General features: G+C 40.7%; 1 protein-coding gene across 8 annotated transcripts in view; it reads right to left on the bottom strand.

Annotated features, from left to right (window-relative positions):
• Positions 1-22,827, bottom strand: part of gigyf2 (GRB10 interacting GYF protein 2) — a 207,024-nt gene that overhangs the window by 91,681 nt on the left and 92,516 nt on the right. For 3 of the 8 annotated variants that reach the window (XM_072572842.1, XM_072572844.1, XM_072572849.1), the window contains 3 exons: positions 18,209-18,249; positions 9,125-9,208; positions 433-450 (listed from right to left, as the gene is read on the bottom strand). In XM_072572842.1, the coding sequence (XP_072428943.1) occupies positions 433-450; positions 9,125-9,208; positions 18,209-18,249 (143 nt within the window). Of the gene's footprint in view, positions 1-432; positions 5,264-9,124; positions 9,209-18,208; positions 18,250-22,827 lie in introns of those variants that run through there. The other 5 variants (XM_072572845.1, XM_072572846.1, XM_072572847.1 and 2 more) reach the window with 3 other exon arrangements.

Raw genomic sequence — 22,827 nt, 5'->3', positions numbered from 1 at the left:
CATACTCAATAACTTCAAAAGATTAATTTTGTCAAAGCTAAACATTCTGGTAATTGAATAAAAGTGCAAAATATAAACTGAACACAATATTCAGGTCCCAGACCAAAAAAAAGAGTGGTTGACATTTTTATTTCCTACTGCTAAAATCAAATTACTGTGGTTTGGTAGAAAGAGGACAAATACAACTTGAAACTTTCAGTTTTTATTTTGCAATTATTAAAGCTGGTTTGTCACAGTAATTTGGATGCCTCAAGCTTTGTATACATTTTGAAATAAAATAACTCCTGACTGAACTAAAAATTATTATATATGGCTAAAGAATGGTAATTAATGGTAAGCATCCTGCCTAACCATCTCTTATTTCCAGAAAATCCAAATACTTTATGAACTATTATCAGCATGAAACTAAATTTGCCAGAGTTAGATCCATACCAGCAGGGAGGTGGTGTCCTGGGAAATTCAGCCACAGTCATTTTGAGTGTGTCCCCACTCAGGTGCAATAAGTACGATAGATCATGTAACGAAACAAAGATAGTTACTTAATGCATACAACAGTGTCCAGTATGCTCACAATCCTACCCTATCAATCAGTTCTCTATGATCGACAGACGAACACCATACTAACATAGTCAAGGGTATTTGGAAAATTGAGGAAGGTTTCAGGGCAAGGATACAAGGAATGAAATGCTTACTTAGACTGCTCTAGTTTAATGGAAAGAGGATAAAAAGAATCAACAAGCAGTGGAACACGAGATCTGCACAAAGAAGGTAAATCTTCAATATCCCTGTTAGAAATCCCCAGCAGATGGAGCCAACATTCAGCCTCGGACCTTCAGGTGACCATCCTCCAAGGTGGACTTCGGGACAGGCAGCAGAGGAAAGTGGCCGAGCAGAGGCTGATAGCTAAGTTCGGTACCCATAGGGAGGGCCTCAACCGGGACCTTGGGTTCATGTCACATTACAGGTGATCACCATTACACTACACACACACACACTCCCACACAGATATTCCTACACACACACAGACACAGGTACGCACAGACTTGCACACAGACACACACACACACTCCCAGACATGCACCCCCTCACAGACTTAAGACACTCTGCACTCACTACACACACACACACACACACACACACACACACACACACACACACACACACACACACACACACACATAACCCCCACCCCAGACACACACACAGACAGACAAAGACCCACATGCACACATATATTTTGCGGGGTGAATTTTTTTGTACTTGCAGAGTTACATTGCACTTTGCTCAAAAACTGCATACATTCATGTAGAACGCTGAGCTCAAAAACTGCATGAATTTATGTAAAACTCTGTTATCTCACTTTTTAGATTAGAATCAATCTAAACATCAGGTCATAGACAGAGAACACAGGGGGCTAACACCTTCAACATATTGTCTAGCTATCACCATTGTTAACAGCTAACCCGAGAATGCAGCTTTAAAAAAGGGTTTTGTGATTTACACATGAAAGAAGTGAAACTATCACTGTATTCTAACAGATGAAAGGCTTAACAGACAATCAACTCTTCAATGTATAATTTCAGTTTCATCACAATGCAAATTTTTGCTATAAATTCTGTGTTACGATCTAGCCCTCCACAATCACCTGATGAAGGAGCGTCGCTCCGAAAGCTAGTGTGCTTCCAATTAAACCTGTTGGACTATAACCTGGTGTTGTGAGATTTTTATTGAAGGACAGTCAGATAAAAAGATCAGAAATGTGTCAGACTAGCATAAACATCTAACCAATCCATATCTGAGAAGTTAAAAAAATGTAGAGCTGAGTGACATTCTTATTTTAAGGGGAAAGTAAATGAATTTTGGTTTTGTTTTCTGTGAACTATGAATGAAAGTTTGTCTTAAAGAATGAACATCCTTTTCTACAGATCTAAAAGTAGTTTAACTTTGAATTGTTTCAATGTTAGAAGCACAAGTTAATCCGTTGTCACAGGTTGAAAATTTGCTTTGCAGCTGTCAAGTGTTTGTATTACATGTGATGAGCTTCAGCCAGTCTGGCAGAAATCTAAGTGGAACTTTCAACAACACTGGCTTAAATTCTACTCGTTTAAACAAAAACTGCTATTGTACTTTTCCTTTACAGAAAAGTTAAGGCAGGTCTTATGGACTACGTTTCCAAACAAGGTTGAGCAGCAAGCATTAGAAACTGCAAATTGGTTCTGTGGAGAAAAAGGATATATGGCAAAGGTTGTGCCCCGTGTCTACCATTAAGGAACCAATATTTCAGCCTTACAGTCCTTTCAGAGGCTGGTATGGATGCTTCAGACTTGAGCTTGGGTAGCTTTGCCCCTTAACTCTTTGGTGTACGAATGGTGAAGGTTTTATTTAAAGTGTGAAAGTTAACTTTTATCAATCTTATCAATCCTTTTTAATGGTGCCTGAAGAAAGAATAAAAGTGACAATTTATCTTTTCATTTTAAAGCTTATGTTTCTCTGATCTATCTTGTTAATAAGTATTAGATGGACATAAATTGGAAATATGATTAACTAACCTGTCATGTTGCAAAAACTAGATTTCCAGTGTGCTTTGTGAAATGCTGGTTATTACTTCTACATATGTGGAGGTCTTTAGATCTAGACTTAAGTTATTCAAATGTAATACTGAGCGTTTTACGTTTAAATGCTTACTCATTAATTAGAATTTTGAGATATTGGAGCTGATTTATTTAACGGTTTTGGATATATCAAAGAAAATCTTAAGTAAAATTCTTAAGAAAAAGGATGTTTAAGCAGGTGAACTTAATCCAAAATACTATCTTGTCTAATAAGAATGCTTTGTTTCAAATGAACAATAATTCCTCTTTGCTGTTGTCAATTCCTACAAACTTAAAACGTTTGCAAACTTAGGTTAAAAAAACTGTGTACAGGCAAAAAAAAATCACATTGCACTGGTTTATTTGAAACCTGTTGAACTACAAACCATTGTTGTGATTTTTGACTTTCTCCACTCTAGTCCAACACCAGCACCTCCACATCAAGATTTGTGAAGGCAGTTTAAAATGATACTGGATGAATTTCCAAGCAGGGAAAGTGTTATGCAGAGTGATGCAATTATGTGCATCTGATAAAGATTTGCTCCGCTCACTTGAAAACCAGCAAAGAAATTAACCCTTTCCTATGTTGGTTCCTTCTCCTACAGCCTCCACAATTCACCATATAACTTATAGAGTCATACAGCAGAGAAACAGTCCCTTTGGATCAACTCTTCCATGCTGACCAAATTTTCCAAACTAAGCTCATTGCTCTTGCATGCATTTGGTCCATATCACTCTAAACTTGCCCTATTCATGTTCTTTTAAATGTTGTAACTGTACCTGCATCTACTATTTCTACTGGCAGTTTATTCCACTTACAAACCACCCTCTGAGAGAAAAGTGGCTCCTCAGGACTCTTAACCCTTTCTCTTCTCACATTAAAAAGATATACCCTAATTCTGAACACACCCACCCTAGGAAAAGACCTTTGCTATTCACCTTATCTATGTCCCTCATTATTATATAAACCACTAAGGTCATCTCTCAACCTCTTATGCTTCAATGAAATACAGTCTCAGCCTATCCAGCAACTCCATATAACTTAAAGCCTCCAGTCCTGGCAACAGCCTGGTAAATCTTCTCTGACCTCTCTGAATTTAAATAATATCCTTCCTACAGCTGAGTGCAAAATTTAATAATGCACAATATATAAAATTAAGCTCTCTCTGGAGAAAATAATCTGAACTCTTGAAAAAAAGCTATGATGGATTCGTTGAACATTCCTTAAAGACACAGGCGTCTCTGGAAATCATCATTGCATGAATGCTAAAAGCAAAAGATTCAACAGCTTTCAGCCTTTAAGAAGTGATGTGCAGACCTCAAGTGTCACAGCATGTTGATGATTTGGACTAAAGACTTTGCTGTAACCCGTTCAGGATATTTGTTGAGCTCTGGCAGACAAAATGCTCAAGAAGCGGATGTAGAAGTTGCCACTAACTAGTTGTAAACACTCCCTGTTTCGCCATCTAGACTGGGCATCATGTTTGATATGAGAACTGATAGATTCTTAGGGCGGCACGGTGGCTCTGCAGCCTCACAGCATCAGGGACCTGGGTTCGATTCCAGCCTCTGACGACTGTCTGTCGTGAGTTTGCACATTCTCCCCGTATCTGCATGGGTTTCCTCCAGGTGCTCCGGTTTCCTCCCACAATCAACAAGATGTGCAGGTCAGGTGGATTGGCCATGCTAAATTGCCCATAGTTTTAGGTGCATTAGTCAGGGGGAATTTGGTCTGGGTGGGTTACTCTTCGGAGGGTTACTCTTCGGAGGGTTGGTATGGACTTGTTGGGCCAAATGGCCTGTTTACACACTTTAGTTAATCAAATCTAATCAAATGACTTGATATTTCAAGACCTACAAAAGAATCAACCAAGTTTTAATTTTAAAAAATTAAAACACTGAAAAGCAGTCTAGTTGTTTCTCCACTATCTAAAAAGCTTATTTTGAGAAGAAACACTTAAGACCCTTGGCCCAACAACATTGCTATTTGAATTTCAGATAATGGTGAAATGATGAAATGTCAGGTGAAATGAATGGCTTTATTAAAGTAAATAATTAATAAATGAAACATCTTACAGGTACAACCTCTCAAAGATAGTAGCCTCAGGACTGAGGCTGTGTCCAAATTTGAATGTGACCTTGCAAATTGTGGGTGATTTGGACCCATCTGGTTCAAATGAGGTCAAGGATCACCTGCATCGAATGCATCAACTGACAGGCAAATTTGAAACAGTTAAATGCAGTACCAATTCGAATTATCAACGCAAATTAATTTTAACTTGCTAAATGAGAATTAAAAGACCTCTGGCACATTCTGAAAATACCTAGTTTTGGGGTGGTTCCAGATTTTAGGCAGCTGTTTTCAGCATGTGAGCTTGTAATGCATGGAGTCCAGTGGAAATATTTCATTCATGTTTTAAAGATGCAGGAATATTTTCTTGGACACTATTGATCCTCCAGGGTTTGTGTGTGAAAGGATGCAAAATAAATTGATGAACAAAAATGAATAGTGATTTAAAGAAGAGATAGATGCAAGAAAATCACACCAATAAATGGGGATTTGGAAATGAAAATCCCTAAGTCTCAGTTCAACAGCACATCTCTCAGCTTGATTGAATGTACATTCTACTAAAAGGCATAGATAAGATAGATAAACTGATTGGCAAAGATGAAACCAGAACTAGAAGTCTTAGTCTCTTAGTATGTAATTTAAAACTGAGCTGAGGATAAATTTCTTCCACCAAAATGTGGTGAGCCTGCGGAATTCTGTGCCACAGAAAGGGATTGAGGCCAATACAGGAGGTAGTTTGCTTGCTTCAGCTTTTAATCAATTGTTAGCACTAGGAAATCCACAGTAGCGAATTAGTGCATATTGCATGCACTGCTACGTTTTGAAAGAACTTAATAAAATTATTTTTAAATTATTCCCATCATTATCGTGTCTGAACTAGAATACAGAAACTAAAATGTCTGGTAACATCGCAATGTGCCAAAGTAAGAAGAATGAAATGTGCAACAAACAAAAAAAAATCAAAACATTAATACAAACTAACAGGAAACTAAATATTAGGGTTCTGCCAAGTACGTTGCTTTTAAGCCTACAGTATAATTCGGTTCTGTTATTTTCTGCACGAGTAAATGTTACAACACATATCTATAGAAACTTCAAAAATTGGAGGAGCTATTCAGCCCTTCAAGCCTGCTCCACAATTCACTATGATTGTAACTGATCATCCAACTCAGAACCCTATTCCCACTTTTGCCCCATACCCTAAGAACTATATCTAACTTCTTGAAAACATTCAATGCTTTGGCCTCAATCCCTTTCTGTGGCACAGAATTCCGCAGGCTCACCACATTTTGGTGGAAGAAATTTATCCTCAGCTCAGTTTTAAATTACATACTAGGAGACTAAGACTTCTAGTTCTGGACTCTCAGTCATTAGGAACACCCTTCCTACATTACTGTCTAGACCAGTTGGAATTTTATAGACTTATATGAAAAACCTCTCTTCCAACCTCTAGTAAATATTGTCCTAACTGATCCCATCTCATTGTACGTCAATCTTGCCATCCCAGGAATCAGAGTCTAAATTAGAGTGGTGCTGAAAAAGCACAGCAGGTCAAGCAGCATCAGAGGAGCAGAAAAATCAACGAGTCGGGCAAAAGCCCTTCATCAGAAATGGAGGGATCCATTCCTTATGAAGGACTTTTGCCAGAAATGTCGATTTTCCTGTTCCTCGGATGCTGCCTGACCTACCCTGCTTTTCCAGCACCATTCTAATTTAGACTCTGATTTCCAGCATCTGCAGTCCTCACTTTTGCCTAGCCATCCCAGGAATCAGTCTAGTAACCCTTTGTTGAGCTCTCTCCAAAGCTAGAACAATCCTTCCTGAGTCAAGGAGACCAACTGCACATTGTACTCCAAGTATGATCTCACTAAGACCCTGTACAGTAGTAGCAAGACATCCATAATCCTGTACTTAAATCCTCTTGCCATGAAGGCCAAGATACCATTGCCCTTCTTCACTGGCTGCAGTACTTGCATGCTTAATATCAGCAACTGGAGTTCGAGGACTCAGGTTTTGTTGCTCCTCCACTTTTCCCAAACAATTGGCTTTCAGGTAATAATCCAACTTGCTATTTTTGCTACTTAAATAATCTTACTTATCTGCATTATACTTCATCTGCTGTGCATCTGCCCACTCAACTTGTCCAAAGCACTGTCAAAGTTCACACCCCCACCCAGCTTTGTGCAATCTGCAAACTTGGGAGATATTCCTGTGAATATGTATATATTAATATTTAATGTGAATAGCTGGGGTCCAAGAACTGGCCCCTGCAGTCACTAGCTACCACATTGGAAAACTATTCCTACTCTTACATTTTGTCTGCCAACAGCTCTCTATCCATTGAATACACTACCCCCAATTCCACGTCCTTTAAATGAAGCCTTATCAAAAGCCTTTTAAAAATCAAGAAAACTACATGCGCTGGCTCCTGCTCTACTAGTTACGCCTTAAATTATTCCAGTGGATTTGTTAAGCATGAATTTCTTTTGTCAATTCATGCTGTCTCTATCCCATCCTGTCCTCGTTTTCCAAGTGGTCTGCTATTTAACTCTAACTCTTTCAAATTTTCCTGACACTACTATCAAGCTAACCAGACTACAAATTTCTTATTTTCTCTACATCCTTTTAAAATAGCAAGGTTACATTAGCTACCTTCTAATCCCAAAGAACTGCTCCAGAGTGCACAGGATCTTCAAATATGATAACCAATGCATCCATGGTTTCCAATGCCATTTCCCTAGATACTCTGGCAAGTAGATTATCAGGTCCTTAGAATTATTTGATTTTAATTCAATTATCCCAATACCAATTCCCTACTACTGATTTCCTACAGATCCTCCCTCGCACTCGCCCTTGTGTTTTTCCTCACATTTTGGAACATGATTTGTCCCCACCTTCGCGAAGGCAAAACCAAAACAAGTATGGTCTGCCATCGCCTTGCTTCCCGTTGTAACTTCCCCTGTTTCTGATTATACCAATCTTTTCCTATTATCATACATTTAGAAGCTGTGACAATCAGTTACCATGTTCCCTGCAGGCTTACTCTATTTCTCTCCTCAATCACTTTGTGCTCTTTTGCTTAAGTCTAAACTGCGCCCCCAGCCTCCGGTCTGCTGCTTTTATTGGCCAATTTATATGACCCTTCCTTGAATCTAATACTGTCCCTGATTCCTCGCTCGCCATTTTGTGCCAGCAGAAATTAATAATTGTTGCAGTTCATCCAGGCATTCTCAAAATGTTTATTATTGCCTTTCCAGCATCATTTTTTTTTATGCAGCACTCTCCAATTTATCATGGACAGTTCGTGCCTCATACCGTCTCGGCTTCCTTTATTTACACTCAGGACCCTAATCTCAGAATCATTTTTGACACACTCCATCTTTTTAGATAATTCTAGGATGTTAAGGTTACTCTTCCCCGAGACCTCACACAGCTAGACTGCCAACTATTCCTTTCCTATTCCACAATACCCAGTCTATGATAGCCTGTTCTCTAGTTGGCTCCTAGTGGAAGAATTACTTCTCTCAAATCATAGAATCATAGAATCCTTACAGTGCGGAAGCAAGCCATTCAGCCCAACAAGTCCATATCAACCACTGAAGAGCATCCCACCCGCCACCATCCCACAGCTCCCCGCTCCCTCCCACCCCCAACCAAAAACCTTGTCCCTGGAACCCTGCATCTCCTATGGCTGACCCACCTAATCTAAAAGGGTGAAACAGAATCTGGGTCCCTGGTGTTGCAAGGCAGCAGTGCCAACCACTGAGCTACCGTGCTGCTCAAAGGGTGATGAATTTGTGGAATTCACTACTTCAGAATGTGGCCAATTCTGGGAAACTAAATTTGAGGTGATAAATTTTTATTTCGTAACAGGTTAAAAGATCATGAGGAACAGACAGGAAAGTGCAATTGAGCTCAGCCATACCACATTAAATGGTGCAGCAGGTTTGAGGGACTGAATTCCTGATGATCCCTTTTATTCCTGATGAAGGGCTTTTGCCCGAAACGTTGATTTCGCTGCTCGTTGGATGCTGCCTGAACTGCTGTGCTCTTCCAGCACCACTAATCCAGTATTTGGTTTTCAGCATCTGCAGTCATTGTTTTTACCTTGAGGGACTGAATTGTCTACTCCTACTGTTCCTCAAATTATTCATCCAAAAAACCACCTCATATACATTCCAGAATTTCGTCCTCTATGGCATTGTTACAAAATTGATTTGGCCAATCTACATACAGTCTTTGAGAGCAACTTATTGCTAAGTTTCATTGAAACCTGATGCTTTTGGAACTCGAGCAAAAGACTTTGTTGGTAAGCATGAGCATATGCTGACAGTTTCCAGCTTCCCTCAAAAGTACGGTTCTTGAACTGTAAAAGCTTTAAATTATTTGGTAAAACATTTGTTTTAATATCCATAGCAGTAAATATTAATCAATTCCTTTAGCACATTAATGCTTAGCATACCTGATTTTGAAAGAAACCCAGAGGATGAGAGGAAATCATTTGAAGCACCCAAGTTGGAATGTTGGTCCTTAGGATGACTTGAACCTTACAACAAATAAAAGGGTAGAGAACTTAACTGATGACCTTAACTTTATTTCCTGGAGTAACGTATGGTTTTACTGCTAAATAAATGAGATATGTACAGCATGACTATGCCAAAAAGACCATACAGCACTGAAAGCATTGAGTCAGAGATATACAGCACAGAAACAGAAACTTTGGTCCAATTCACCCATGCCAACCAGATATCCTAATTTAATCAAGGCTCTTTTGCCAATATTTGGCCCATCTCCCTCTAAATCCTTACTATTCATATACCCATCCAGATGCCTTTTAAATGTTGTAATTCTACCAGCATCCACCACTTCCTCTGGCAGTTTATTCCACACATGCACTACCCTCTGCATGAAAAAGTTGCCCCTTAGGTCCCTTTTAAATCTTTCCCCTCTCACCATAAACCTATGTCCTCTAGTTTTGGGCTCCCACAACCCAGGGAAGGGACTTTATCTATTTATCCTACCCATGCCCCTCATGATTTTATAAACCTTTATAAAGTCACCTCTCAGCCTCTGACGCTCCTGGGAAAACAGTGGCAGCCTATTCAGCCTCTCCATATAGCTCAACCCTCCAACCCTGGAAACATGCTTTTAAATCTTTTCTGAACCCTTGCAAGTTTCACAATATTCTTCCAATAACAGGGAGACCAAAATTGTGCTCACTATTCCAAAAGTGGCCTAACCAATGTCTTGTACAGCTGCAACATGACCTCCCAATTCCCATAGTCAATGCTCTGACCAATAAACGCAAGCATACCAAACATCATCTTCACTACCCTATCTCCGTGCAACTCCACTTTCAAAGAACTAGAAAACTGCACTCCAAGGTCTCTTTGTTCAGCAACACTCCCCAGGACCCTACCACTAAGTGAATAAGTCCTGCCCCAATTTGCCTTTCCAAAATGTTGCACCTCATATTTATCTAAACTAAACTCCATCTGATCAAGATCCCATTGTACTCAAGGTAACCTTCTTCACTGTCCACTACATCTCCAATTTTGGTGTCATCTGCAATCTTACTAACCATACCTCCCAAAGTCACATCCAAATCATTTATATAACAAAAAATGGTGGACCCAGCACTAATCCTTGTGGCACACCACCGGGCACAGGCCCCCACTCTGAAAAGTAACTCTCCACCACCCATCCTCTGCCTTTTATCTTCGAGTCAGCCCTGTATCCAAATGGCTAGTTCACCCTGTACTCATGAGATCTAACCTTGCTAACCAGTCTACCATGAGGAACCTTGAAAAATGCCTTACTGAAGTCCATAAAGATCACATCTACCACGCTGCCCTCAATGCTCTTTGTTACTTCGTCAAAAAACTCAATTAAATTAAGTTTGTGTGACATGACCTCCCACACAGCCATGTTGACTATCCCTAATCAGTCCTTGCCTTTCCAAATACATGTACATCCTGCCCCTCAGGATTCCCTGCAACAACTTGCCCACCACCGATGTCAGGTCCACTGGTCTATACTTCCCTGGTTTTTCCTTTTTCTTAAATGTTAGTCAACCTCCAGTCTTCCGGCACCTCACCTGTGGCTTTCAATGATACAAATATCTCAGGTAGGCTCCCAGCAATCACTTCCCTAGTTTCCCCACAGGGTTTTAGGATACATTTGATCAGGTCACATCCATTTATCCACCCTTATTCGTTTTAAGCCATCCAGCACAACCTCTTCTGTAATATGGACATTTTTCAAGATGTCACTATTTATTTTCCCAAGCTCTCAAGCTTCCATATCCTTTACCACAGTAAAGACAGCTGCAAAATACTCATTCACCATCTCCTCCATCTCTTGCAGTTCCACACACAGGTCTAAGGGGCCCTATTGTCTCCCTACTTACCTTTTGTCCTTAACGTATTTGTAGAATCTCTTTGGATTTTCCTTAACGTTATTTGCCAAAGTTATGTCCCTTTTTGCCCTCTCGATTTCCCTCTTAAATGATACTCCTAAGCTCTAAGGATTCACTCAATCTCTGCCATCTATACCTGATATATGCTTGGTCTCTTGACCAAAACCTCAATTTCTCTGCATTCTCATCCAGCATTCTCTACACAAAGCTTTGCTCAAAACTGCTGATTTCTTTAAAAGTTTATGTAATAAAATTGCATTTAGATGCATTCATCCTTACAGAGGAAGAAATTAACAGGAACATTAAAAATAACTTATTTTGAAAAGTATCTTCACAAATTCAAAGTGGACAGTTCTGACCATTTATGTTCATAATAATGACGTTACATTAAAGTATGTTGGAAACATTCTTGTCAAAGTTGAGCACAAGGCAAGCATGGTGCTTCTGTAAGTGAAACTTTTTTAGTGTTAGTGAGGAGCACAGTAGTATAGTGGTTGGGTTACTAATGGTCTGGAGACAAAATTTAAATACTGCAGATGTTAAAAGTCTAAGTAAAAAACAGAAAATTGCTGGAAATACTCACTAAATCTGGCAGCATCTGTGAGGAGATAAACTGATTTGCATTCAGGGAGCTGCTGTGTAAATCAATGAAGTCTGATGATCAAACATCAAGAAAATCATACAATCACCACCTAACTACCTCTCTTCGTTCTTTAATCAATACTCCATATTAAACAGCATTTGGAAAAAAACTACAAAGGATACAAGGGAACAAAATGTATTCTGGGCAGGGATTGTCAACGCTCATCACCAAGACTGGCTTAGCAGCAACATAACTTGACAGTTGGCCTAGTCGTGGTGGATGCAGTGAAACAACCAACACAAGACTGTAAACTATACCCGTCACAGAAGCATCACTTCTGGACAATATTAGGAGGAATTATTCTAGAGTTGGTGACGACCTAGTGGTATTATCACTAGGCTACTAATTCAGAAACTCTGGTCTGGAGACCAGCAGATGGTGGAATTTTAATTGGATAAAAATATCTTGAATTAAGAATCTATTAGAGTCCTAGAGATGGACAGCACATAAACAGACCCTTCGGTCCAACTCGTCCATGCCGACCAGATATCCCAACCCAATCTAGTCCCATCTGCCAGCACCCGGCCCATATCCCTCCAAACCTTCCCTATTCATATACCTATCCAAATGCCTTTTAAATGTTGCATTTGTACTAGCCTCCACCACATCCTCTGGCAGTCCATTCGACACACGCATCACCCTCTATGTGAAAAAATTGCCCCTTAGGTCTCTTTTATATCTGTCCCCTCTCACCCAAACCTATGCCCGCTAGTTCTGGACTCCCCCACCCCAGGGAAGAGACTTTGTCTATTTATCCTATCCATGCTTATCATGATTTTATAAACCTCTATAAGGTTACCCCTCAGCCTCAGACGTTCCAGGGAAAAAGGCACCTGCATATTCAACCTCTCCCTATTGCTCAAATCCTCCAATTTTGGCAACATCCTTGTCAACCTTTTCTGAACCCGTTCAAGTTTCACAACATCTTTTCGATCGGAAGGAGACCTGATTTGCACGCAATATTCCAGCAGTGGCCTAACCAATGTCCTGTACAGCCGCACATGACCTCCCAACTCCTGCACTCAATACTCTGACCAATAAAGAAAAGCATACCAAATGCCTTTTTCACTATCCTATCTCCCTGCAACTCCAATTTCAAAGAGCTACGAACCTGCACTCCAAGGTCTTTGTTCAGCAACACTCCCTAGGACCTTATCATTAATTGTATAAGTCTTACTAAGATATGCTTTCTCAAAATGCAACACCTCACATTTATCTAAACTACGCTCCATCTGCCACTTCTCAATCCATTGGCCCATCCAATCAAGGTCCTGTTGTAATCTGAGGCAGCCTTCTTTGCTGTTCACTACACCCCCAATTTTGGTGCCATCTGCAAACTTACTAACTATACCTCCTGATGACTATGAAACCACTGCTAATTGCTGGAAAAAACCTATCTGGCTCACTAATGTCCTTAAGGGAAGGAAATCGGTCATCCTTATCTGGGCCTACATGCGATTTCAGACCTACAGCAATGCATTGACTCTTAACTGCACTCTGAAATGGCCTAGCAAGCCACTCAGTTGTATCAATCACTATGAGGTCTTAAAGAAATGAAACCAGATGGACTACATGGCATTGACTTAAGCACCAGAAAAGCCAATGGCAGAAACAGGTCTTCTGATCCTGCAACGTCTTCCTTACGAAGGTGTAGGCACTATTACCAAAACTGGGAGAATTGTCTCACAAACTAGTCAAGCAACAGCCCGATATAGTCACAGTCACTGAATCACAGTAGGCACTGCGAGCCATCAACGGCATTCGAAGACTGTATGCCAGCACAATATGCAAGCCACATATACTCCACTCAACCACTACCAGCAAGTCAGGGGATTAATCCTGGTTCAATTGAGAGTGCAGAACAGCATGCCAGGAGCAGAACCAGCCACACTTAAAAACAAGGAGTCAACCTAGTGTAGTTTTCAAACAGGATTATCTGCATGCCAAACAATATAAGCAGCAAGTGACAAACAGAACTAAACAATCCTACAACTAACAACTGCAGTCCTGTCACATTTAGTCAAAAATGGTGGTGGACAATGCAGGAAGTGGGTCCAGAAATATCCCAATCCTCAATGATGAAATCTTCACCCAAAAGTGCCAAGTGGATGATCCATCTCAGTCTCTGCCAGAGGTTCCCAACATCGCAGATGTCAGTTTTCAGCCAATTCAATTTACTCCAAATGATATCAATAAACAGTTGGAAACACTGGATAATGAAAAGGCTAGGGGCACTGACTACATTCCATGAAAACTTCTGTTCCAGAATTTACTGTTTCCCTAGGCAAGTGCTTCTAGTACAGTTACAACACTGGCATCCAGCCAAAAATGCAGAAAATTATCCAGGTGTGCCCTGTACTCAAAAAGCAGGACAAATCCAATCCAGCCAATTACCACCCCATTTGTCTATACTCGATCATCAATAAAGTGAGCGGTCATCAACAGTGCTAATAACCTGCTCATTCACATCCAGTTTGGGTTCAAACAGGTCACTCAGCTCCTGACCGGATTACAGCCTTGGCTCAAACATGGACAGAAAGATTTGAACTCCAGAGGTTAGACAGCCCTTGACATCAAGGCCTCATTTGGCTGAGTATGGCATTAAGAAGCCCCAGCAAAACTGGAATCGGGGGCAAACTTTTTGTTGGTTGGAGTCATACCTGGCACATTGGAGCATGGTTGTGATTGGAGGTTATCATCTCAGCTCGAGGACATCTCTGCAGGAGTTCCTCAGGAGTGTTCTAGTCCCAATTATCTGCAGCTGCATCAATGACCTTCCTTCCATCTTATGATCAGAAGTCAGGATGATCGCACCATGTTCATCATGAATTCATCCTCAGATACCAAGGCTATGTACAAATGCAGTAAGATCTGTACAATATCCAGGCAGGGACTAACAAGTGGCAAGTAACATTCACACCACACAAATACTGGGCAATGACCATGTTTAATACAGGAAGATATTCTATCTTTGTCCCTCGACATTCAACGCTATTAGTCTCTGAATACCCCATTATCAACATGCGAGGGGTTACTACTGACCAGAAATTCAATTGAACTTACCACATAGCCACAACAGTAGGTCACAGACTAGGAATACTGCAGCGAGTAACTCACTTCCTGACTCTCCAAAACCTGTCCACTATCAATAAGACACAAGTCAGGAGTCTGATTGTATCCTCCACTTGCCTGGACGAGTGCAGCTCCAGCAACACTGAAGCTGACATCATCCAAGCCAAAGCAGTCTACTTAACTGGCACCACATCCACTCCCTCCACCACTGATACTCAGTAGCAACAGTGTGTACATCAACAAGACACATGGCAGAAATTCACCAATGATCCTTAGACACCACCTTCCAAACTCTCAACTGCTTGCATCTAGAAGAACAATGATAGCAGATACATGAGAATACCACCACTTGCAGTTCCCCTCAGAGCCATTCACTGCCCTGACTTGGAAATATATCACCGTCCCTTCAGTACCACTGGGTCAAAATCCTGGATTTCCCTCCCTAACAGCATTGTGGGTCAACTTATAGCATATAGACTGCAATGGGTCAAGAAGACAGCTCAACAAACAGCTTCTCAAGGGTAACTAGGGAGGGGCAGTAAGTACTGGCCAGCCAGCACATCTATGTCCCACAAATGAATAAACAAAGGAAAGACAATCACAAAATCCTGTCTTTAGAGAACATCGTTTAGTGTATTGTGGCACAACTATCGTGTTAAATCTAAGATTCAGAACAGAACAGACCTAGCTGCTCAAAATTATACACCTTTAAGATCCATGGGTCAAGAGAAGCAGCTGAATTGCATGTCACAACATTCTTTAATTTCCGTGTGGCATATACCTGGCTCCTGTGACTTGATGGCAATGAGGGAGCAATCTTAGCTCAATGAGGGAGCAATCTTAGCTCAATGAGGGAGCAATCTTAGCTCAATGAGGGAGCAATCTTAGCTCAATGAGGGAGCAATCTTAGCTCAATGAGGGAGCAATCTTAGCTCAATGAGGGAGCAATCTTAGCTCAATGAGGGAGCAATCTTAGCTCAATGAGGGAGCAATCTTAGCTCAATGAGGGAGCAATCTTAGCTCAATGAGGGAGCAATCTTAGCTCAATGAGGGAGCAATCTTAGCTCAATGAGGGAGCAATCTTAGCTCAATGAGGGAGCAATCTTAGCTCAATGAGGGAGCAATCTTAGCTCAATGAGGGAGCAATCTTAGCTCAATGAGGGAGCAATCTTAGCTCAATGAGGGAGCAATCTTAGCTCAATGAGGGAGCAATCTTAGCTCAATGAGGGAGCAATCTTAGCTCAATGAGGGAGCAATCTTAGCTCAATGAGGGAGCAATCTTAGCTCAATGAGGGAGCAATCTTAGCTCAATGAGGGAGCAATCTTAGCTCAATGAGGGAGCAATCTTAGCTCAATGAGGGAGCAATCTTAGCTCAATGAGGGAGCAATCTTAGCTCAATGAGTGATGTCGAAGGGCAAACCATGACCAGGTACACTTAAAAAGGTGCCAACTTGGAGCAACTACAACATAGAACTATTCACGTGATAAACAGAATAAATTAATGGCATGAGCAGCAAATCAAATCAAAGCTCTGCACTCCAACAGTACCTAGTCATAAATGGTAGACAACTGAACAGTCCTGAGAAGGAAAAGGGACCCGCGAACACCTCTAATCTCAACAATGTCAGAGTTGAACTTGAGTGCAAAAACAAACGTTGAAACATCTTCAAGTTCTGCAGCAAGAGTTGCCAAAAAGGGCCCATTTATCTTTAGCAAATTCTATGGACCATCATCCAATGCCTTAGCACACCGAGTTACAGAATACATCATAGGCTATGTCCTTCACAAAAGTTGAGCAGTAGTGGTAAAGATTTGTTCTCCAGAACCAGCCATAACTCTAGCCAAGCTTTTACAGTACAGTAATATTACCATCCACCTGAAAGTGGAAAATCACCCACGTATGAATGCCCTGTCCATAAAAAGCAGACCAAATCTAAGCCAATTACCATCTCCATCAAAGGTGACAGAGGCAACATTTGTTATAGGCTGCATGGTCACATAACAATGTACAGTTAACCCCTTTGTTATCACAAAATTAAGTGGTTATGTACTACAAAACAAAAATTGGAGTACATGCTGGATTGAAGATGTCAATAGCACCATCAAGTAAGCCTTACTCATCAGCAATCTATTCAGTTAGAGTTCAATCAGGACCATCGCTTCCAGATCTCAAGTCAGCCTTGGTAATATTGTTGTACAACAGATGAATCCTAGGCTGAGATGAAGCGAGAAAGACTGTCCTTGACACTACGACAGTATTTGACTGTGTACAGCATCAAGGAGCAACTATCAAAACTGATGGCAATGTGAATCAAGAGAAATTCTTCAGTCAGAATTACAAATAGCATAAAAGGAAAATGGCCATGTTTGTTGTAGCCAGAGTTCCAGGATATCATTGTTGGGAATTTGCCTAAGTTCATCAATTATTCACAAATCCTCAAGCAGTAATACCTGGAAAATATTTACACATGGGCTGATAAGCAATAGGTAACATTTTCTCACAAAAGTGCCAGGAAATAACACTCTCCAAGAAGAAAATCTATTCATTTCTTTTTGACATTTTAGCATTATCAGTACCAAGTCCTCATTAATATTATCCTTAGGATCATAAATGACCAGAAACTTAACTCAGTCAGTCCCATAAAGTCCTTCAAGTGCAGTGAAGAGACTGGATATGTTGCACTCCTCACACTCCTGACTATCAAAGTTTATCCATCAAGGCACAAATCAGGAATGTGATGAAGTCTACTTGCTTGGGACTGAGTACAGCTCCAACATTTATGATCAACATGATCCAAGACAAAGCAGCCAGTTTGATTTGTAACCTAACCATGACCTGAAATATTCACTCCATTTACTATAAAAAGAACAGTGGCTTGAACATGTGGTGTCTACAAACAGCAATTTGCTTCAGCTTCTTCAAGCTGAGTTACCAAATATACGACTTCCAAGTAACACATCATCCTAAATTGGAAATCTATCACCATTCCTTTGTTGTTGCAGGATCACAATCCTGAAACTCTTTACTGAACAGCACTGTGGCTGTACCCTCATCAGAACAGTTGTTGACTTATGAATGCAGATTACCATCACGTTTTCAAGATCTGGTCGGAAGGGGTGTCAATGCTGGAGCTACTAGTGATGTGTACATGCCCTGAATGAATGGAAACACGTGTCCATATCCAATAGTACAAATTCCATTTGATTGTAATCAGATACACCACTCCAACACTCAAATTACTTAACTTAATAAACATTAGATTGAACGTTAGTCCACACCCCATGAGTGAAAAGAGCACCATTTAATTCAAATTTAAAACTCCAAAATGAAGAATGCATGTGAAGACAATGTACGTTGTGACTGAACAATCAATTTAGTAAGTTGGCAAACTCTCCAGATTATTAAACTGACCTGGTTCTTTTCGCCCTGGTTTTTCAAACCGCCGTTCTCCCCTATTAAAAGTAAAAACAACTTAAAATTTCCTAATAGTTAAGAGCTAACAGTGCTAACATTATTAACAGATTACTCCACATTAATCATTTTGGACAACTGGCATAAAGAATGCTTTTAATGAAACCAAAACTTTATTTTACTGTCATTAGGAATCCTGCACACAGTCTCAAATCAATGAATTAAAGGTACATTCCAGAGGTCCAATCTTAACTCCTGCAATTAAAAGTTTTCCTTTGAAATCAACAATACTGCACCTACTCCTACTATTCTAATGAAATCAAAATATGGGACTTTGTTCTTGTACACTTACTGGTAACATTTGTATTATTGTAGTATGAGTCAGCGCAAACACTACCTTATGCAAATGAAGGAATGAAATGGCAAGTCTACAAAAAAAGTGAACTAAGTTGTAAAGTAGTTTTGACTGCATCTGGGAATTGAAAGGAAATGTGCAAAATGTGACATAATAAGTTTCTGTGATGGACAACAGTGTGATCAGTATGTACTGGGCAATGTCTTTTAATAGAGACATATTTCAATATGACCATAAAATTTACTTTTTTTTTTAACAGACAACAATGTTAACTGAAATTCACAATGCCATGGGTTATTTTCCTTTAAAGCTGCCTGACCCACACTGGAGTCCAGGCATGTGCAATTATTTGCAAGGAAAAACAATTTCATATTTTTCGAAAGTAATTTACACAACTGAGTGGAAATAAAGAACAAAAATTTTACATAGTAGTTCTCAAATCCTCAAGCTCCCAAATACTGAAAAACCTTTTCAGATGTATTTATTATTGTTTACTTGTTTGTATACGTTGTAGCGTTTCACATTGGATTAACAATTTAAAGACATTCTTCCAAATATGCAATGTCAAACAAATAGCTATTGATCAAAACACTGACAGCAGCCCTGAGATATCTAGGTTGTAATTTCATGAGTTCAAACATTTAAAAGGAATTGTTACTTATAATGTGGTAACATAGGGACGATCTATTATGGCATTATTTTCTAGTCCCTCAGTGGGATGAAATTTAGAAAGGGAAGTGTTAACCTAGTTTTTTCTATAATAAAATAACAAAAACTTCCAACTTTATTTTAGATTAAAAATCAAGTGCAACACTCACCAAAATAAACCCTTCATGAATAACTTTAATGGGGACAATTTCAAATCCGTTCACTATTCCCTATAGCAATTCTTTAAAGCTAAGTTCAGCATAAACCTGTTAGAAATACAAGTTTAAAATTGTTACTGAATTCAAGGTACTGACAGAACCGGATAGGGGCAAAACCATAACCGCAAGGCAAATATTCAATTTACAGGACATGCGAATTTTAAGATTAATAAAAAAAATTGTGGCATTAAATCTGGTGGCTACTCAGTTTCTCATGTACAATTACTACCAGTAGGGGTAGTACTGAGATTTTAAACTACTTTTAATAGTTGCAGGTGTACTATTTACTTTTGACCCCCTCCATCTCTTAAAACAAAAATGTGCATATTTACAAAACAAAACATTATTAATCTGCTGCATATGCATTCGATTCTCATCTTTTTGGATCAGTTTGTGAGAAAATTGTGTAAAGAGTGTGTTTCAGTTAAAAATTAAGACTTTTAGAAGCAAATCAAAAATCGTAACACTGTGCTTCCCGAAGAGCTGCTCAAAGCTCTGGACAGATCTTATGGTGCAAATTCCAAGCTCTGAAAGCTTGCATATTTGGAGCTGTTGGGAGGAAGCAGAAGGTATGTTGTCCAAATTCATAAACTGTCAATTTATTCTACTAATCCAATCAGGCAATTTCCTAATATTTTCAGAGAAACATTTCACAATTCTCTAACCTCAACTTTTAAAATATTATTACCGCACTAGGACTATAACATATCTTACAAAAATCAAAGTAAATAAAACTGCATACATAAAGTTCAAAACTACAATGATGCACTTTAAGCTGACATATATAATCATTCTTTTACTTTGCAGTTATTAACTGCACACTTCTTAACTCCATGTTAACTAATTGGATCAGAGTCAAGAGAATCTTCAAAAGTAAACTTTCTCATGCCTGAGAGGTAATATCTACTACCAATAGACTTCAAATATATAGTGCAGTATCTACAAAATGTGATTTGGCTAACTGGCAGGGGTGAATCACTTGTTTTATCTCTTGAGTTAAAGCTGTGCAGTGAAACTAATTTGTTTGAAAGAGCAACCTTCACCACAAGCTGAATACCCTCCATCTGGGTTGTATGATCAAGAATCTAATTTAAGGGCTCCAACAAATCCACAACCTTCACCACAAGCTGAATACCCTCCATCTGGGTTGTATGATCAAGAATCTAATTCAAGGGCTCCAACAAATCCACGATGTTGAATTTAGAATTTCTGGATACACATACGACACATTTCTTACTTGGCACTTATTCAAGATGATGCTGACACAAACTACAAATTTAAAAAGCACGAGAACATATTCTGACACAATGGAATGCACACATTTGCAAAATAGATTAAATAAGGACAGTCTTCAGTATTATTTTGGGAATTTTTAAACACAATTAACTGCTATTGTGATAATTACGCAAATGCAATAAAAATGAAATTATAGTAAATAGCAGGGAAAAAACAGCAAGAAGGTTGCTATACAAGTGCAATGTTAAAGTAGAAAAATGCTTCAAAGACAAAGCACAAATTAGGTTTTCAGCAACACATAAAAGTGAAGGATAGAACGAAAGCAAATGATATTATGAGTAATGAAAATTAAAATAGGAGATCTATGATATAGTGAAGACAATTTTCAAAACTCAGCACACAATAGAACAGGATGCTGGGCTCACCTTCATCCCCCTCCGCCCACGCATCAATGAATTTAATACACGTCGTGACGTCGAACACTTCTTCCGACGCCTCAGAGCTTACTTTCACAATCAGGACTCCCGTCCACCTTCCAAGGACCCCTTCGCCCACCTCCAACACACTGCATCCACCTGGACACCCTGTGCTGGCCTATTACCCGCCCTCGACCTCTTCATTTCCAACTGCCGCCAGGACATTAACCACCTCAACCTGTCTACCCCTCTCTCACCCTCACAACGCGCAGCCCTCCAATCCCTCTGCTCCAATCCCGACCTCACCATCAAACCAGCAGATAAAGGGGGCGCAGTGGTAGTCTGGCGCACTGACGTCTACACCGCTGAAGCCAAACGTCAACTCGAGGACACCTCTTCCTACTGCTCCCTCGACCATGACCCCACCCCCATCACCAAACCATCATCTCCCAGACCATACAGAACCTCATCACCTCAGGAGATCTCCCACCCACAGCTTCCAACCTCATAGTCCGGGAACCCCGCACTGCCCGGTTCTACCTCCTGGCCGACCCATTGTCTCAGCATGCTCCTGCTCCACTGAACTCTTTTCTATCTACCTCGACACTGTCCTATCCCCCCAAGTCCAGGAACTCCCCACAGACGTTTAAGACACCACCCGCGCCCTCCACCTCCTCCAAGACTTCCGTTTCCCCGGCCCCCAACGCCTCATCTTCAGCATGAATATCCAATCCCTCTACACCTCCATCCGCCATGACCAGGGCCTCCAAGCCGTCCGTTTCTTCCTCTCCCGATGTCCCCAACAGTACCTTCCACCGACACACTCATTCGTCTGGCCGAACTGGTCCTCACCCTTAACAATTTCTCCTTTGAATCCTCCCACTTCCTCCAGACCAAAGGGGTAGCCATGGGCACCCGTATGGGCCCCAGCTATGCCTGTCTGTTTGTCGGCTACGTAGAACAGTCCATCTTCCGTAATTACACCGGCACCACTCCCCACCTCTTCCTCCGCTACATTGATGACTGCATTGACGGCTCCTCGTGCTCCCGCGAGGAGGTTGAGCAATTCATCAACTTCACCAACACATTCCACCCTGACCTTAAATTTACCTGGACCATCTCAGACACCTCGCTCCCCTTCCTGGACCTCTCCATCTCCATTAATGACGACCGACTTGACACTGATTTTTTACAAACCCACCGACTTCCACAGCTACCTGGATTACACCTCTTCCCATACTACCTCCTGCAAAAATGCCATCCTGTATTCCCAATTCCTCCGCCTCTGCTGTATCTGCTCCCAGGAGGACCAGTTCCACCATAGAACACACCAGATGGCCTCCTTCTTTAGAGACCACAATTTCCCTTCCCACGTGGTTAAAGATGCCCTCAAATGCATCTCGTCCACATACTGCACCTCCGCCCTCAGACCCCATCCCTCCAATCGTAACAAGGATAGAACGCCCCTGGTGCTCACCTGCCACCCTACCAACCTTTGCATAAACCAAATCATCCGCCGACATTTCGGCCACCTCCAAATGGACCCCACCACCAGGGATATATTTCCCTCCACACCTCTTTGCGCTTTCTGTGACTACCTGGTCAAGTCCACACCACCCCCCCCCCCACGCCCCCCCCCCCACACAACCCACCCTCCCATCCTGGCACCTTCCCCTGCCACCGCAGGAATTGCAAACCCTGTGCCCACACCTCCTCCCTCACCTCTATCCAAGGCCCTAAAGGAGC

The sequence above is a fragment of the Chiloscyllium punctatum genome, chromosome 6, assembly GCF_047496795.1.
Source record: "Chiloscyllium punctatum isolate Juve2018m chromosome 6, sChiPun1.3, whole genome shotgun sequence".
Taxonomy (NCBI): domain Eukaryota; kingdom Metazoa; phylum Chordata; class Chondrichthyes; order Orectolobiformes; family Hemiscylliidae; genus Chiloscyllium; species Chiloscyllium punctatum.
This window is presented reverse-complemented; position numbering and strand designations above follow the sequence as displayed.